This window comes from Aquarana catesbeiana, linkage group LG02, assembly GCF_042186555.1.
Source record: "Aquarana catesbeiana isolate 2022-GZ linkage group LG02, ASM4218655v1, whole genome shotgun sequence".
Taxonomy (NCBI): domain Eukaryota; kingdom Metazoa; phylum Chordata; class Amphibia; order Anura; family Ranidae; genus Aquarana; species Aquarana catesbeiana.
The window spans coordinates 310339441-310356456 of NC_133325.1; the positions used below are offsets into that span (position 1 = coordinate 310339441).

Here is a 17016-nt window from a genome sequence, read left to right on the forward strand (position 1 = left end):
TCAAGATGTTTTGCGGCTACAAACCGCTTCTTTAGGAGGAATACAAAGTAAAATCTATAGATAAGGTAACAACATTTATATGCTAAGCACCAATCTTTAATGCTTGTATATAAACAAAAGAACAGCTGATTGGAGGAAGTGGGAACATTCAATCACTTACTAGTAAAGGCCCATAAGAGGTCAACGCTGAATAGCAGTGTCACCAGTGCTTCCCTGTGGTGGACATGGGGGACTGGTTAGGTGGTAGATTTACTAGGGCTAATTAGCCACTAGAAAACAACATTTATATTAATATGCAAATATCCATATAAAACTTAGTATGAAGATAAGGTAGATATATAATGCACATAACTGACCTGTTAGACACAAGGATTCAATGTCTATAACAGGGGGAAGGAGAGAAGAAAAGGAAGGCATGAAGTACTCAAAAAGCAGGCTAGGGTGGGGTATGCAAACCATTGGAGTTCAAATCTTGTTTATAATGTAGGGATTGCCGGTGAAAAGATAGAAGGATCAACCATAGCCTAGGAGGAAAAATGAACCCCCATTCGGTAATTATTAACAAATAGCTGCTGAGATCACTTCAGCGGAAAGTATGTGCCAATGGATCATGGAGAAGTAGCCTCCACATCCCGATTGGTCTGTTGGTGAATACAGTCCCCCTGATCACCTGATATACAGCCTCCAAAGATATCCCCCCTGGATGACTGTCCACCGCACCATCCAGCGGGCTATGCCTGCTAGATATAGTCCCCAACACGTCACCGGTTCGGATCCCCCACAATGCATGCGTGACGGTCACGCGCGCATGTGCATAGACATAGCAGATTGTTAATCAAAGAGCAGCGCCACGTCATGTTGCAGGCAGAGGAATGGATCGGGGGAACAATACCGCCCCTTGACCCGGGAATTCACATGTCTGCCAAGGGAAATAGAGAGGACAAGGCTGACGCCCACAGTCTCTTTGACAGGGCTCACCTTAAAGCGGAAACATACCTGGATAAAATAAGATAAAGTACAAAAAATGTCTATACCGGGGGAAGGAGAGAAGAAAAGAATAGCAAGAATAATTGTGCTAAGCAGTTTACTAAAAAAAATCTACCTTGTGCCATGAATTTCACCTAAGACCTTCTTGTTCACTCTTTTTTTACATGTGGCAGTGCCTAGACACTCCTGTATCTACATTGTAAGATAACCTAAGGCCCCACACTCTTGCCCCTGATGACTTCTATTATTACAAGATTTGCAGTTTCTCCCTAATCACTGTAGAGACCGTTGGTGATGTCACTACTGCACTGTTTGGTTTTTCCGAGGTGCTTACTAGAGGGCAAGCTGTGCCTAAGAACAGTGATCTACCTGATCCATCTTTATTCATTCTATGGATGTATGCTCTCTTCACCTCTTTTTCTGATCTGATTCTGATCCCGTACTCCTGGTGTCTATGGATTTACCGCTTTACCACCTCTCCCACTGTCTGTTGATTGCTCCCACAACCACTTCAGGTCACACAGAGACTTCATAAGGCATTGTATATCAGCTGCATGAAGTCTATAAACAATGCTGATGGGCTAGTCCATGGCTCCCCTAGACATTTTTTTCACTTACTCTTTTGTGTGTTGTTGGAATTATATGTTCCCAGCACATTTGGATGTTTTGACTGTGTACTTGTTTTAAAATTTCTCAGTAGAATTATTAGGGGAATTAAAATTCTATACTATTTTTTTTTTCTTTTCACTCAACAGGCAAATCATCCTTGGCAATGACACTCTTCAGACTTGTTGAACTGTCTGGAGGTTCAATCACTATTGATAACATCTGCATTCATTCGATTAGATTGAAGGACCTGAGAAGAAAGCTTTCTATCATTCCACAAGAGCCTGTTTTGTTTGTTGGAAGCATCAGGTGAGTTGAAAAACATTATCACAATGACCAACATAGAATCTGCTTCAGTTTTAAATGCACAGTATATACTTTGTTAGGTTGATAGATATATGGAACCTATATAACATGGTATTGTGAACTGTCAATGTTTTGGGTAAAGTGGAGAAGGTTTAGAACTATTTGCATTGTTGTCTGTGTCCCTTTTGGGCAGAGTCATCCTTACTTTTTGTCCCTGTAACTATTGTCACCAAGACAGATGAGATGCTTTCCCAAATGGTTTGGCTATTACTGGCACAGAATACAAGTGAACTCTTCAAATGGGGACACCTGTTCTGGTGATAACATTGTTGGGGTTTACCCTCACTTTGGGGATCTTTCCATTCACTTCCTGCTGTGTCTCTGTGACAGACAGGCAACAAACTTGCTGAATAGACACAGAGGTTCTGGTTCTTCCATTTTGTTCAAAACAATAAAAAGGATTGACTGGAGTCCTACTTTCATTAGTCATGATTACATATTATTTATTTTATTGCCTATTATAGATACATATTGCCTTATTATATAAGGCAAAATATGAAAGATAAGTCAAAGTTAATACATATAGTATGTAGGCGCATGTGTCCATTCCCACCGTTTACTGTTATTTATATATGCTAACAAACTAGAAGATGTTGGACTTTACCGGTACCAAGAGAAGGATGGCCACATTGAATTGTGATAAAACAACAATATTTATTACAAAAATAATTGTATTTATATATATCATTACTTTCTGCAATCTTCAGTCAATGGTAGTATGGACTTTGTGTGCTAAGTAAAAACAGGTATGCCAATTACTAATACCACATGGTGTTTTGAACATATACCAAAATAATAAATGCCAAATTATAGGTTGAATTTGGACCCAATGAATCAGTACACAGATGAAGAAGTGTGGAAAGCTTTAGAAAAAACCCACATGAAACAAAACGTATGTATACTCACTGACTGATAACTTCAAGAACTTTTCTCTGCTTGTGCCTACATCTGAAGGTACCCATATGTCCAAGCAATTTCATAAAATCCGATGGCTAAAGGTTAAATGCTTGACTAATTTGTGAGAAGAGGTGTAAATCAGAGAAATACCTGCCTTATTCCTCGGTCCTGCAAGGTTCTCCCCTGTCGGTTCCAGGATAGATGATTGGCTTCCCAAAGCTGCTCCTCTTTGCCTTTGTTCAGCCACCCCTTCAACAACCACACCAGTGGTCTTGCACTGTACATTAAGAAATTCAAGACCTGCCCATATTCTAGGATTGGAGTCAATCCTACAAGAACACTGAGAAGAGCAAGAAAAATGTTTAGGTATTCTTCTACCTGACCCTCCCCCAAAATGAACAAGATTTCTTGGTGTGGGCACCCAAAAGGATAACCAGAGTTTTAGTTTTAATTATTTAATAGATGGAAGGACATCCAAAGTCAGTAGTTTTATTCAAAGCAGACTACATAAAACGAAACTCTATATTATTTCAGAAAATATGTCCCTTATATGTATTACTTTTCTGGATGTAAGGCCACCAATGATATAATGGGGTTGGGTCAATGTTGTTTTTAATGATGATTTTTTTTTTTTTTGTGATAGCTTCATTAGGTTTCTTTTTTCATCACATTTTCTGCAAGTACAGAAAATACCTGATGATCCTGCCTAAAGTTTTGTAGGCATGTAACTTCCTGTGTACAGAACTGAAATCTCAAACTGAGATTTGTGAATGTTGTTTTGTATCTTTAAATTACCAATCACATAAAAAGTTTATCTTGTTAATTTCCTTGTTATAAAAAGCATAGAGGCATAGAGATTAATTAAACCCTCTCTATGGAAGTGCATAATGTTAGACTGTTGCCACTTTTGACTCTTTGTTACTGCTAACAATATCTTTGCTGACTTCCATAATACATAAGGGAAACAATGCATTCTATTGCACTTACTGTCATACTAATTTTATGTAAATATACATTCTAAATGTAGCACCTCACAATTCATTTAAACGAATAGCTTTGTTTATCTGTGACTATTGCCCTTTGAAAAACACAAGGACCATGTGTTTATTAATACCGATTGTAGATCTATGCTACAATTGCAAACAAAGTGGAGAGGTGTAAAGGTGTAAATTTATTGTCAGTATGTAAAGATCATTCAAAATGTGTGTGAAAACAGCTCTCCCCAGTGGTAGGATTTCAGGTTTTCCTAAGATGAAGTCCACAATGAGCTAATTTACTAAAGAAGCATTTATTCTTGTCATGCAAATGTGTTTAGTTCAAATACCCTATATTGTCTACAAGTGAGAGATTTATTTAAAATGCTCCATATACAGTATCTCACAAAAGTGAGTACACCCCTCACATTTTTGTAAATATTTCATTATATCTTTTCATGTGACAACGCTGAAGAAAATGGTATTTTTGTACTCACCGTAAAATCCATTTCTCTGAGTTCATCAACAGACACAGCGCCTCCTTAATCTTGACCATTAGGTTATATATCGCCTCCTCAGGAGTAGGACTAGGCAGAACAAAAAAACACCTGGCTACGCCCATGGGCTGTCCTCAGTCAGTATATAACCCCCTCCCTGCTCTAGGTATTCAGTTTAGTAGCAAGCAGTAATAGAAGTATCATAAACTCCATAGAGGGGTGGGTGCTGTGTCCGTCGATGAACTCAGAGAAATGAATTTTACAGTGAGTACAAAAATCCCATTTTCTCTTTCGTTCATCGACAGACACAGCGCCTGTGTCTGTCGATGGTAAATCAGCCCTTGGAACAACTGGTCCTCTCTGATAGGTAGCTCCCAAGGGATCTTTACGGCCACCAGAATAATCAGAAGACTTTCGCCCTCAGTCCTTCGCAGGCACCGCAGAAGAGGAAGGTGTTGGCCCAGCAGTGGCACTAGGACAACTGCGGCGGTTACCAGGGGAACCCGTGAAATTGCCACAAGTCTCAGTAACTTCCTGTTGAACTAAACCTGCTGAAGGAGCAGAAGTTTGAGTAGAAAAAAGACGAACCTGGTCAGTATTAAATCCAGGTAATTCAATTTTCTGGATGGGGATAGAGGAGACTTTGGGTAGTTCGGACATCACCTGAACCTTTGCAGGAACTATGTCTGCACAGGGAGACTCAGGGTTCTCTGAAGCGGACGAACTCCCAAAAGAATCAATTCGTGGATCTCCTGGACACTCACAAAGGAGGTCCACGAAGCTGTAAACCAGCGAAGATGTCCCCCCACCCCAATTATGGATGAGTGCAGACCTTCATGCTGAAGGGGCCTTGTCTGTGGGACTGGAAAGGCCAATTTTAGGCTTACCAGACCAAGATTGCTTTGAACCTCCTGGGAAAGACTTCAGAGATCTGTTTCCATTATCTGCAGTCCCAGGAGCCCGAAATAATTTTTTATGGGCTGAGAAGGAAGGCCCCGTCTGCGACGAGGCTCCTTCCCTTTTTTAGACTGTGGCCGGGAATTATCACTTTTCCCCCCTGTGACACCCGTAATGATGTCATCCAGGGTAGCCCCAAACAATGATCGCCTTAAAAGGGCAGATCAATGAGAGCTTTCTTAGAGGCTTGGTCTGTAGACCAGTTCTTAAGCCACAGCACGCGTCTAATAACAACCACTGAAACAGAAACTTTGGACAGAAGGGGAGTCGCATCCAAAGATGCATCACATATAAACTGCAGCCCTCAGACCAACTAGTCTGCCAGATCAACATAAGCAGCAGGAACCTGCTCATTACCCAGACCTTGGCGCAAAAGCTTGGCCCATTCCGTTAAAGTCTGAGGCACCAGGGCTGAGGCCAGGACCATTGCCAAACCAGCCTTAGAAAACAGGCTGCGTGCCACAGACTCCGCTTTCCTGTAAGCCGGATCCTTAAAGGACGGGGATTCGGGGATTCCTCTACTGGAATCATGGTTGCTTTATTCAACCTGGAGACAGGAGGGTCCACCACTGGTGGAGTAGTCCACTTTTTAAAAAGTGATTCCTCAAAGGGATAGCGTACTGAGAAATGCTTGGCGATCACAAAAGGTGACTTTGATTGCTCCCATTCCTTATAAGTAAACCTATCAAAATAAGGCAGATAAGGAAACACCTTTGGTGTGCGAGGTGACTTATGCATCCGTGGCCCCATCAGCCACATCCTCCAATTTTAAAGTCTCACGCACCGCAGTAATAAGCGCGTCCACCAGCACTTTTTCACTCGCTGCTGTGACCGTTGAGGATTCATTCTCACTAACGGATGAGTCAGGGGGTGTGATATTAAGCCCCCCTGGATGGGTCATGTCCCCGGCGGCATCAAGCTCAGAATCAGATGAGACAGACTGAGCAGAGGAAGGCGGGGGATGCTTCCTCCTGAGCCTTTGCCCACACGCTACTTCCACCCGGGATACAAATCACTCTAGGACTACCGTCAGTGCAACCATGAGAAGCTGGGGTTCCGAGGGACCTGCCACCTCCATGAGGGGGTCAATGGGGGAGATGTGACCCTGAGGCTCCATAGGCAAAAAGATCTTTTGCACCACTAAAGGATCCCCCAATGCTCAACCTATCAGCAGAGAGAGAGATATACAGGGACCCCCAAAAAGACTCAATCCTACCAGCCAAAGGAGCACTGCAATTCGGACCCAGCAACACCATGGACGGTATCTATCGTGCTACTGAGCTGCAGCACGGTGGCCAAGACCACACAGTGGTTTAACAGGACAGGTTCCACTCAGAACAGGCCTCGCCATGGTCGACCAAAGAAGTTGATTGCATGTGCTCAGCATCATATCCAGAGGTTATCTTTGGGAAATAGATAAATGAGTGCTGCCAGCAATGCTGCAGAGGTTGGGGGGGGTCAGCCAGTCAGTGCTCGACCATACGCCGCACACTGCATCAAATTGGTCTGCATGGCTGATGACCCAGAAGGAAGCCTCTTCTAAAGATGATGTACAAGAAAGCCCACAAACAGTTTGCTGAAGACAAGCAGACTAAGGACACGGATTACTGGAACCATGTCCTGTGGTCTGATGAGACCAGGATAAACTTATTTGGTTCAGATGATGTCAAGCATGTGCTGGCAACCAGGTGAAGAGTACAAAGACAAGTGTGTCTTGCCTACAGTCAAGCCTAGTGGTGGGAGTTTCATGGTCTGGGGCTGCATGAGTGCTTCCGGCACTGGGGAGCTACAGTTCATTGAGGGAACCATGAATGCCAACATGTACTGTGACATACTGAGGCAGAGCATGATCCTCTCCCTTCGGAGACTGGGCCGCAGGGCAGTATTCCAATATAACAACCCCAAACACACCTGTAAAATGACCACTGCCTTGCTAAAGAAGCTGAGGGTAAAGGTAATGGACTGGCCAAGCATGTCTCCAGACCTAAACCGTATTGAGCATCTGTGGGGCATCCTTAAACGGACAGTGGAAAAGCGCAAGGTCTCTAACATCCAGCAGTTTCGTGATGTCGTCATGGAGGAGTGGAAGAGGACTCCAGTTACACCCTGTGAAGCTCTGGTGAACTCCATGCGCAAGAGGGTTAAGGCAGTGCTGGAAAATAATGATGACCACACAAAATATAGACACTTTGGGCCCAATTTGGACATTTTCACTTAGGGGTTTACTCACTTTTGTTGCCAGTGGTTTAGAAATGAATGGCTGTGTGTTGAGTTATTTTGAGGGGACAGCAAATTTACATTGTTATACAAGCTGTACACTCACTACTTTACATTGTAGCAAAGTGTCATTTCTTCAGTGTTGTCATATGAAAAGATATAATACAACATTTACAAAAATGTGAGGGGTGTACTCACTTTTGTGAGATACTGTATCCTTGAGTCCACAGAATTCTACTGTTTAATGAGCTTGCATGAATAGCTTGTTCAAATAGTCTCTGCTAAAAGAGGTGTAATACTTAGAATCAGCAAAGTGAGCCAGGGGTTTAAACTATGGAGTCGATAGACAGGATTGTTTAATCGGAAATGTGTCATAGTACCTATGCCTGGGAACAGTTCCTCTGCTTTGTGAACAATGCCATATTTTTGGTTATGTGAGTTGAATGCAGAGGAATTCTCGAAACCAAAAGGGTAAGTATTTCAGATCTGTAGCTAAATGGCATCTTCCCACCCTAGCAAAGTAACAATTTTATAAAAGTTACATGCTTGGTATCTACTCATAGCCAATGATCCTCCAGTTGACATTCCACGCCTCTCTTAAAATGAGTTACACACGTTAATCTAAAAATTGAGGCCTCCGCCTCTTCCCTTTGCTTGCTACTTACTAGTCCCACCACCATCCATTCAAATATTTCTTAATGTACACCGCAAGACCCAGCACTGCTAGATCTCTCTCAACTCATACTAACATACTGTATATATTGTCCTTCTTGATTTAATTTGTTGGCCAAATGTTGCGGCCAGTGTTCTTGTTAATTGCATTCTCACAATAAAATTTAATTTGAAAAAAAAAGGTTACATGCACAGATCAGAGGCCAAGTGCTATATGATTAATATACTTGGCATTAATATAATATCATAAAGCAAAAAAACCTTGTGTAAAAAGCTTCAGATGGAAAACAGTCAACTGTGATGTACCACAAGAAGTGTATATTTTATACCCATTATATTATTTGCATAGCAGGTTTGCCAACCTGTGAATTAATGTGTAGAGGTATTGTCATCAGATTTTCTGAGGTATATAAGAAACCAACAGATTGTTTAACTCTCTACCATCTTCCAAAAAAATACATGTCACTTCTTGGTGGTGCATGTTATTCAGAAACACAGTCAATTTTTGAAGAACGGTAGCTATTCATCTGTGATTTCCTCTAAACTGTAATTTTTGGCGTGAAAGTTAAAAGAAATGTTTTTATTTTAATATACATTATAGGTAGCTCAACTACAAGGACAGCTACATTTCCAAGTAGCAGAAAATGGCAGTAACTTCTCAGTCGGTGAGCGACAACTGTTGTGCATGGCACGGGCTTTACTTAGGAACAGTAAGGTATGTGAATAGTTTTACAATTTGCTGCTTTTAATTAATATGATAACTTCACCAATATGCAATGCATGTTCTAGTCCTCGCCTCTTCTGCTTTTGAAACACACACAGTGAACCCACTTGCCTGTATTTGATGGCACATTCCAAATAATAACTTGTAATATAACATAGCAACTAGTCAACTCTCTGATTTTGTCAGTTCAGATCAAGCAAACTATTTAAAATCTATACATTTTTGTTGGTTGCTAATATTTATTTAAAGATGACAATTTTTCTTCAAATTGAGTCTGTACAACCAGAAATCACAATAGGTATAAACAAGTAGGTCTTCAAGTCACATAAACAGGTTCCAAATTTGCAAAATTTAGGTCATTATCCACTTTACAGATTATGTAATATGGAAAAATAAACATTCTAAACGGATTTGAGGGACATAAAGTGTATCTGGGTCAACATGTAAAATCATGTGTTCATTTACATATTATGTTTCATAATGTTAGCGTACTCCTAATAAACTGAATGATCTTGAAACTTGTAAACTTACTTTGTGAAGATCCTTACACATTTAATGCCGTAAATTCTGTGACAACCAGCTAAAGCCACATACAGTTCATACAACACTGACAGCTGCTGAATCGTTTTTTTACAGAATCAAGGTTTTATTACATTTTCAGTAATACGAAAAAAAAATATTCAAGTTCGTTCACAGTACAAATCCATTGATAAAGGACTACAGAAGGGTAATAAAACCATCCACATTTACATTCTGATCACAAGCATTATGACATCTGAGAAACCAAATACAAGGTCATACAAGGGCCCATAGTTCGCCGCTGCATCTGTTAGTGAAGGAAATAGTTAATTTGGACCAGCTTAGCAGAAGCAAACTATTTAAAGTTCACTAAGACAATGCGTTAGGCTTTAAAGATACAGCTTCACATAGTTGTGGTGTAGGAAGGACATATCTACAGTATATAGTGCCAAAACAACTAGACATACATTCTGTCCTCATTACATACTTTTAGATAGCTAAAGCTGAACAATTAATGCTTGACATAAACAAAATATATACATTTAGCAACCAATAGTTGGCCTTCAGTTAAAAAAAAATAAAGTCTTGATCTTGTTGTTTTGAATCCATGGTCCAATGAGATTGTGCTGTTGTTATATTATGTTGTTTATTTTATCTGGTATTGTGTTTTTTTTTCTTCTTCTAGATATTACTGTTAGATGAAGCTACGGCAGCAATTGATAATGAAACAGATGTGCTGATTCAAAAAACAATTAACGATGCATTTTGTAAATGCACCGTGCTTATTATAGCACATCGACTTAATACTGTATTCCATTGTGACAGGATCATGGTGATGGCCCATGGAGAGGTAAGTAAAGAGAATGACTTCAAGGTGTTCAATTTAGGACTGAACCTAGGACAAGTAACAAGCAGTGGCAGCTGGTGCTCCAAATTTTTTGGGGGCGCAAACCCACTGAAAAATTCTAAAAATACTGAAAAAAAACATCAATTGCATCCTCACTGTGCCATCAATTGCAGCTACTGTGCCCATAAAATGCAGCCGCTGTGGCCCATCAAATGCAGCCACTGTGCCCATCAAATGCAGCCACTGTGCCCATCATATGCAGCCTGTGCCCATCATATGCAGCCTGTGATTATCATATGCAGCCTCTGTGCCCATCATATGCAGCTTCTGTGCCCATCATATGCAGCCTCTGTGCCCATCATATGCAGCCCGTGCCCATTATATGTAGTCTCTGTGCCCATCATATGCAGTCTGTGCCAATCATATGCAGCCTCTGTGACCCCCCCCTGCTCGCCGTCTGACCGGCACACACTTACCCCATCCTGGTGGCGCTGGATGGTCGCGTGCTGTGGGACATGCAGCTGGTCAGGCGACAGCTCCTGTGTCCTCCATGGTTCTCTTTCCTCCTGTGCATCTCTTCTTCTGTTCCGTTAGGCGTCCAATCAGAGCACATGTGCCTTCAGCCAATCAGGTGATGGGTATTAGATCTGCACCTCCTGATTGGCTGAGAGGCAGTTCAGTGTTAGAAAAGCAAATATTAATTTGTTTTGCTAACACACCTGGGCGGACTGCGAGTGCAATGGTTTGCACTCCAAGTCCACCTTTTTTGAAGCCTATTAGAGCCTATGACCGCCGCTGTAATTCAGGCGCCTGTTGTCCGAAAAGGGGTTGGACGCCTGAATAGGGGGTGGCTACAGCGTCCATGGATAGATTCATGCTATGCATGAATCTATCCCTTCTACACAGAGGGGGGGCCGCGTGACAGAGGGGGCTGTGCCCGTGCGCCTTAATGGACGCACCGCCACTGTTAACAAGTCATGTTATAAATGATCATTTTCACCAATGTACAAATATATATACTGAATATATACAGTATATTGTGTAAGTAATGTTTATACACACTTCATACCCATGACACAAAATGGGGTTGTATATAGAGAGCACTACAGAAGCTGTATACCTGCAAAACAGCTAAAAGAATGATTGCTAACATGTTGTTCATTATATGACTTTAGACCAAGTGATCTTAACTATTATGAGACTTCTCACTGAGAGACTCATTGAGAGATTTCTTTCTTTATGCTGTATGTAGGCTGATTTTTATATCGAAGGTTTGAATACCTTGAGAAAAATTTGAGTATACAAGGACTAAATTTGTTTCCCACAAATGAACTGCATCAATCATAGCTCCATTACCTTCTGCATTGAAACGCTGGTCATTTCCTATTTAGCAGTAATCTGCAAACTTCTGGAGGGGAAGTGTAATAGAATTAGGAGATGAAAGTTATAAGGATATTGCAATATATGTAGTATATGTTTTTATTTACAGAAATTCACTTTAATTATGTATTTTCCATTTTGTATGCAGATTGTGGAGTTTGACAAACCATCAGTCCTTCTGTCTAATAAACAATCTACATTTCATGCCATGGCAGTTGCGGCAGAAAGAACAGTTTTTCCTGCATTTTGATAAATCCAAACTGAGGAAAGAAATGTCTGTAGAATAAAGAAGAATGAAACCTCCAATATGTAGGCCTCAATAAGAGTAAAGTGTCCTTTTGGCTTTACTTAGTCCTACGCAAGCAATACATGGGCCTACAACTACAGCAACGAAGATGTGTGCAATGGAAAGGAAAAGCTGTAGAACTTAGCAGTACACAGGCTCACAGATCTAGAATCTTAAGGTTCCCACAGGCATTAGATGATGGTTGGGCATGCTGGCATGATCCAACCATCTAAAGGTCTTTTGGTGTCAAAGCTCTTTCCATAAACATGCATGTTGCAGTTTGTAAAGCAAGCATGTTTGAATGGTAAAGTTAGTATTTTTAATTTCATATGAGAACCAATGCAGTGCCAAAAAATTTAAGACAGCATATATTTATTTTGATTAGTTATTATAACCACAATATGCTATGCAATTTTTAAAATAATAGTACACACATTTTCATGTGTTCAAGTGCAATTAAAAGATGAAGCCACATGATCAATATAATGATAGGTAATTAAAATAATGTACAGCATATGATCAATGTAATGACAAGTAGCCAGATTTCTTGCTGTCAATAAACAAATCATTGCAGACCTGGAACCCACCCCAATTCTTACCCAACAGTGACAGCAGCACATGTGTGGTATCTTCCCATACGTTTTTCATTAGATGAAGGTTTAGATGTTAGATTTTCTAACTATTTAAAAAATTACCCTGTGCAATAAGCATAACCTTAGTCCTCTAAGGGCTCTTTCACACAGACGATCCGTATGTCCGTTTTTCATCCTTCCGTTTTCGGATGAAAAACGGACATACATTTATCCCTATGGAATAGCGGATGTCAGCGGATGAACGTCCGCTGACATCCGACCCGCTCTGATCCGAAAAAGTGTAACGGAGAAAAACCCTACTTTTCCATCCATTTTCGGATCGGATCGGGTGACGACGGACTCTACGGTCCGTCATCATCTGATCCCCCATAGGGGAGAGCAGCGCTCTGACAGGTCCGTCGCTGCACAGTGTGCAGCGATGGACCTGTCATCTTCCTGCTCAGCGGGGATCGGTGGAGCGATCCCCGCTGAGCAAGCGGGTGTTCACGGGGCGGATCGTCACCGATCTGGCCCGTGTGAAAGAGCCCTAAAGGTGCACATAACCACCCTTTGGGAACCCAGAGAAAGTCAGATTATCTCAAGCAATCATTGAAATTGGGAGCATTGCTTTCCATTATCAGCCCATTTATCTCTCTTTACCACTGCTCAAATTGCAATAGATACAGTGATAGGAGGCAGCAAAGTCATATTTTGGGTTGAATAGGGTAGGAATTAATAAGACACTGGGATTCCAAAAGAAAACTCTCTCCTTGTTGCAGTGACTCTAAAAAGGGAGATCTGCCTGTAGCAAGGGAGTCACCCACCCCTCATTGAACTGTCTACAGCCATGGCCAAAAGTTTTGAGAATGACAGAAATATTCACTTTTACAAAGTCTGCGGCTTTAGTGTTTTTAGATCTTTTTGTCAGATGTTACTATGGTATACTGAAGTATAATTGCAAGCATTTCATAAGTGTCAAAGGTTTTTTTTTTTGACAATTACATTAAGTTTATGCAAAGAGTCAATATTTGCAGTGTTCACCCTTCTTTTTTCAAGACCTTTGAAATTCGCCCTGGCATGCTGTCAGTCAACTTCTGGGCCACAACTTGACTGATGGCAGCCCAATATTGCATAATCAATGCTTGGAGTTTGTCAGAATTTGTGTTTTTTTTTATGTTCATCTGCCTCTTGAGGATTGAACACAAGGTCTCAATGGGATTAAGGTCTAGGGAGTTTCCTGGCCATGGACCCAAAATTTCAATGTTTTGTTCTCCAGGCCACTTAGTTATCACTTTTGCCTTATGGCAAGGTGCTCCATCATGCTGGGAAAGGCATTGTTTGCCACCAAACTGTTCTTGGATGGTTGGGAGAAGTTGCTCCCGGAGGATGTTTTTGTACCAGCCTTTATCCATGGTTGTGTTCTTAGACAAAATTGTGAGTGAGCCCACTCCCTTGGCTGAGAAGCAAACCCACACATGCATGGTCTCAGGATGCTTTACTGTTGGCATGACACAGGACTGATGGTAGCGCTCACCTTTTCTTCTTCGGAGAAGGTTTTTGCTGGATGCCCCAAACAATTGGAAAGAGGGTTCATCAAAGAAAACTACTTTACCCCAGTCCTCAGAAGTCCAATCCCTGTACCTTTTGCAGAATATCAGTCTGTCCCTGAAGTTTTTTCTGGAGACAACAGGCCATCCTCCAAAAGTCTTCGCCTCATTGTGCTTGCAGATGCACTCATACCTGCCTGCTGCCATTCCTAAACAAGCTCAGCACTGGTGGTGCCTCAATCCCGCAGCTGAATCAACTGTAGAAGAGGGTCTTGGTGCTTGGTGGACTTTCTTGGGTGCCCTGACGCCTTCTTCACAGTGGAATTGTTTTTTTATGGGATTGGGTTCATTTTCATGGCAAAGAAGGCCTATGCAATTAATTGCAATTCATCTGATCACTCTTCATACCATTCTGGAGTATTTGCAAATTGCCATCATAAAAACTGAGGCAGCAGACTTTGTGAAAATTAATATTTGTTTCATTCTCAAAACTTTTGGCCAGGGCTGTATAGGTGAAAAGGGTCAATAAAGAGACTTTAGCTTCTTGGGTTACCCAGCTAATGCCACTCTTCATTGATGTAGATTTAGTAGACTATAGTAAAATAAAAACATATAATTAAAATGGAGCATATTTCAATAAGGCACTGTAGCTATAATGAACTTGGATTTACTGTATGTCTTAATACAGAACAGATTCTCCTGTTCTAAATGTACTGTAATTTTAGCATATTTTTTTAGTCTGTGTATGCACATGTGGAAGAAGTCTCCATAAGCAACCATGAGATTAGGAAAAGGGGAATGATAACTCCACTTACAGAAATGTTCATATTAAATGTATCTAGATTTTTTGGAAATTCTGTCCCACAGACACAATAGGAAGAGAGAGGAAATTCACTCTTAAACATATGTCACAAGAGTGGATGTCCTTATTGGAGGATGTTCCCACTGTCCCTGTTCATGTAACGGTAACACTTTAGATTTCTTCTTGCAATGGTCAGTGACAGTGGTCATTAAGACAAAGAAAGAGGGCCCATCTAAATATTTAGAAAGGACCAGGCATGGAGTTCAGTTTTAAGTATATATTTTAAACATGTATAAGAAATGAAATTACATTCACAAAAAAGCCTTTTGAAGACCTTCTTTCTTGCTAGTAGCTGCAGTTTTTTTTTCTTTTTCCTTGTATTTTCTGCAGTGTTCCTGGTCCCAGGTAGGACTCCAGGCACCTGTAGTTTTCATTCCCTAGTAGAAAAAAAAAAATAATGCCACAAAATCAGCCTGTTTGGCACAGAGGGACAGGATTAAGGATTTTGTCATGGGCACACAATCTCAGTGGAGATGGCAGTTGTGGGACCATATGCAACTAAGCCACTTCCTTTAGTTTTAGTTTTTAACAATGCGTGTTTGAAAAATATAAACCTTATTCTAGTGTTACAGTTTTATTGCATTCTAGAATTCAGTCATTTGTGTTAGAATGGCACTGAATACTGCCTGAAATATGCACTTTGGAGACATTTTTATTGTTAGTATTATTTTATGGGTGCTGTTAAATTATTTAAGATCAATGTATTTATGATAACTAGATTAATAAACTAATATTTATTTTAAAATGTTGGTTTTGTTGACTAAATGTATAAAAATGTGGATACAACATGGCAAATATTGGTATTATCTAGTGATAAGACATGTACCGTAAAACAGCAAAAGATAAAATATTTGTCTACACTTTTTATTACAGTTAAAGGACCACTGTAGTGAAAAACCCTGAGGGGAATGCAATAAAAGATATTATGACGCTTTATTTTGGCAGTATGGCCACTTAAAGTGTTACTAAACCCAGGACCTTACATTCACTATATCCGGTCTCCCACAGTACACAGAACATGGAAATGCAATATTTTAATATATATAAACTACTAAATGCCTTTTCTCACCAGCAGTATATAGCAGTCTTGTGACTTCTATCAGTGTCTGGCCAAGCACTGGTACTTGCAGGAGAAGTTTTCATTCTCCTCTGACTGTCCTATGAGGTTGCATGACCCCTGACTTTCTGTCTGGACACTGCTGATTGGCCGTGTGCTGATCACATGCGCTCTCCAAAAAAAAAAAATGAAAAAGATTCTTAGCAATACGCACCAAACTGAGCATGTGCAGAGTGCCCCCTGGGGCTCTGTTCTATCAGCAGATAGATTGAGGACAGTAAAAGGGAAAGATCAGAGAAGAAAGAATCAAACTGCCTGTTTACACATTGTACAAGATTAACCCCTTAGGTTCCACAGTGAGTATAACAAGCATGCTTTATTGCATATACACACTGATTTTACTATTGTGGGTTTAGTTACACTTTAAAGCAGCCTGCTACTAAAACAGGAAAGTCTTGTGACAGTTTTGCAAAGCTTTTTTTTGCTATGGCTATAAGATTCCCTGGTCAACAGCTGAAAAAAAAAAGAAGGTTGGTGACATCATTGTCCAAATATGGCCACTCACTCCTTTGTTTACTTTCAGCTGTCGGCTGACTGGGGCGAGGGATGAATCATCCATTGCTATGATGCTGGTGGCTACACAACTGACAGTGTTTTGGCTAGCAAGTAGCTGAAAATAGAGTTTTCATGGTATGAGCATTCCAGTTACAGTGCCACCCCTTCTCCATGCGAAAGATTTATGTACCTGTGCCAACATATACATACATATCTGTCACTCACAGCACATTTGTCATGTGGAAGAGTGACGGCATTCAAAAGAGTGTCTACGTCACTCTTTGTGAATTCTCCCCATTTTATTAACTGTTTGGGGAATAATAACTGTAATTATAGTAGTCAGTATTTAAATGCCTTTTTCTTATGTGGCTTTATATTTTCTTCACATTTATGGTGCATGCAGACAATGCAGTATTATATACACGAATTGTGTTTTTTATTCTACCAAAAATGTTACTTTGCTATGTTGATCTTTAATGTTGGTAAATACTTAC

At 40.6% G+C, this 17016-nt stretch overlaps 1 protein-coding gene across 2 annotated transcripts in view; it reads left to right on the forward strand.

Annotated features, from left to right (window-relative positions):
• The window catches only part of LOC141127842 (ATP-binding cassette sub-family C member 5-like), a 151290-nt gene extending 135635 nt beyond the window's left edge, over window positions 1-15655 (forward strand). For both annotated transcript variants that reach the window (XM_073614677.1, XM_073614678.1), the window contains 5 exons: window positions 1743-1902; window positions 2773-2851; window positions 8775-8888; window positions 10102-10266; window positions 11792-15655. In XM_073614677.1, the coding sequence (XP_073470778.1) occupies window positions 1743-1902; window positions 2773-2851; window positions 8775-8888; window positions 10102-10266; window positions 11792-11893 (620 nt within the window). In that variant the 3' untranslated portion in view covers window positions 11894-15655. The remainder of the gene's footprint in view (window positions 1-1742; window positions 1903-2772; window positions 2852-8774; window positions 8889-10101; window positions 10267-11791) is intronic.
• Window positions 15656-17016: the final 1361 nt, after the last annotated feature.